Genomic DNA, 2,500 nt, shown 5'->3' with positions numbered 1-2,500 from the left:
AGCTAGTAACGTTAGCAGCACCGCTAACGGCTAACCAACAGGAGGAGAGCTAGTAACGTTAGCAGCACCGCTAACGGCTAACCAACAGGAGGAGAGCTAGTAACGTTAGCAGCACCGCTAACGGCTAACCAACAGGAGGAGAGCTAGTACCGTTAGCAGCACCGCTAACAACTAACCAACAGGAGGAGAGCTAGTAACGTTAGCATCACCACTAACGGCTAACCAACAGGAGGAGAGCTAGTAACGTTAGCAGCACCGCTAACGGCTAACCAACAGGAGGAGAGCTAGTAACGTTAGCATCACCACTAACGGCTAACCAACAGAGGTTCACTTCAGTTGCATTATTAGTACTGGCTGAAGGTAACGTTACATTATAACGTTATCATGATGTGTTCACATGTCATCTGTAAAATGTAGTCTTGGTGATGAACTAGAATAAATCCAGTAGTTTGAAGGAAATGTTTTCATGAATGTAAAATAGACATTAGAGATGAACTATGAGCTGCTTAACTTCCGAACGCACGCTCTAAGCAGGGTAAACACAGGTGTAATTAATAATCATGGTCCAGTTGTGACACTAAATATAACTGGAACGTAAAAACCATATGACTCAGTGACACATTTCTCTTAATTTAAAGCTTGTTTTGTCTTTGCAGCCAGTTCTCTGATGCATCTTACAGTCAGGTATGAGTTATGAGATGCCTCCAGAAATGAATATCTGAACTAGCTGAACCTCTGCAGGTTCTTGCAGCAGCAGAAGCAGCAGGAGGAGGAAGTGGTCGCGGGTTTGAACCCCGGGTGCGGTTTTCGGGGCCCCGACTTCGCCATCTTCCTCCCGTGTAATCCTAAACCTGCCGCTGCTCTGCGTCTGGGTGTTCATCAGTTATAGTTGTTGCAGCCCAACCTGTAGACACGACTCAGGATGTGACGATCCCATGCACAATATTATGGTGAGAGCGAGCCGGGTGACCCGCTGGAGGAGGAAACGAGATCTGAGGCGACCTCACCGCTCGCACTCGGAGGGGGGTTAACGAGAGAGTTATAAACGTGTTATACACATGAACGTGCTTTAAGTCGTCACTGCCTGGAGACCGGAGAGACTCCAATGTGTACAAATAAATGTGTGTTTATAATAAACGAAATAAAGATTATGTATGAATCGGTTTATTTATGTATTCTTTTTTTTGTGTTCAGACATTCATGGTCCCCAGAGGATGACTCCTACTAACTTTGACAATCCTCTGACTTTTCCTCTGGCACCAAGAGGTTAATATTTGAGGTTTTGAGTGAAATATCTCACCATAGAACTTGATTCATATGTTAAATTCCTAAGAAAAGCCTGAAGTTCTTCGATTAATTGAAAGTAGAAAGAGTTGGTTTCTTACCGGAGAGCACCACCTCCACCAGGTCGCCTTCGTGGATCTCCTCCGCTGAGGTCAGGCGCTGCAGGATGTTGTCCGAGTTCAGGTCGTGGCGAAACAGCAGGATCTTGTCGTACATCCCGAAAAATCCACATTCTGGGAACTGAGGAGGAGGAAGAGGTCAGGGATTAATGCTGACTCAGTCTGAATTTACTGTTAGTCTACTTGAGTTGAGCACAAACTGCAGCAACACAACCAGCAGTCAGGAGCCAACGGCCGAGGAGAATAACTAAGACATCCGAGCGGGTGATAAGAATGAAATCCTCCATCACAGAGCAGGTTTATATTGCAGAATATACACTATTCATGTTGTTATACAGTAAATCTTTTGGTATATTAACTGGAAAACAGTTTGTAGATAAAATAACCAGATGTGAAAAAACTAAATCTCGAATTGACAAAATTCTTTGTTTTAATTTTAGACAAACAAATCGACATAAATGAGCCAAACGAACACTGTTGAAGGCCGGAGAATGCACTTGGTGTTCGTGGTGAACGGTGTGTGTTATGGTGAAGTGTGTTCTGGATTTGGGGCTCAGCAGCCTCTGCAGCCTGCAGGCAGACAGGCAGGTGGAGCAGCTTCCTGCCGTGAGCGGCTCTCGGTGTTAGCAGGATGTTAGCAGCGTGCAGGTAGCATGCAACACCAGGCTGCAGGATCACCGACAGCAGGAAACCCAGCCGTCAGGTGACGAGGCAGAAGCTGCACGGATGCCATCAGACATACCACATGCACGCACACACACACGCACACACACACACGCACGCACGCACGCACGCACACAATGTCCATGATGAATTATGGCTGAGGTCCTGTCACTGACACCCAGCAGTCATTAGCCACGTGGATACACACCACCGCTCAAACAAAGGATCAGCGACAGGCAGAACCACCAGGAACAGTCTGATCCTGAAGGAAAGAGAGGCGAACAGGCGCCCTCTTGTTTCTGTTCTCTCTGTTTGCATCTCTTTAAGGTCACTTTGCATCTCTTTATGGTCACTTTGCATCTCTTCGTACTCACTTTGCATCTCTTTATGGTCACTTTGCATCTCTTTGCATCTCTTTGTGGTCACTTTGCATC

At 46.3% G+C, this 2,500-nt stretch overlaps 1 protein-coding gene across 3 annotated transcripts in view; it reads right to left on the bottom strand.

The window, feature by feature from the left end:
* The window catches only part of LOC306793630 (serine/threonine-protein kinase D3-like), a 31,086-nt gene that overhangs the window by 19,373 nt on the left and 9,213 nt on the right, over positions 1-2,500 (bottom strand). For all 3 annotated transcript variants that reach the window (XM_079291324.1, XM_079291326.1, XM_079291325.1), the window contains one exon: positions 1,386-1,524. In XM_079291324.1, coding sequence (XP_079147450.1) covers positions 1,386-1,524 — 139 coding nt within the window. The remainder of the gene's footprint in view (positions 1-1,385; positions 1,525-2,500) is intronic.

Source organism: Melanostigma gelatinosum, assembly GCF_949748355.1.
Source record: "Melanostigma gelatinosum genome assembly, chromosome: 19".
NCBI classification, from domain to species: Eukaryota; Metazoa; Chordata; class Actinopteri; order Perciformes; family Zoarcidae; genus Melanostigma; species Melanostigma gelatinosum.
This window is presented reverse-complemented; position numbering and strand designations above follow the sequence as displayed.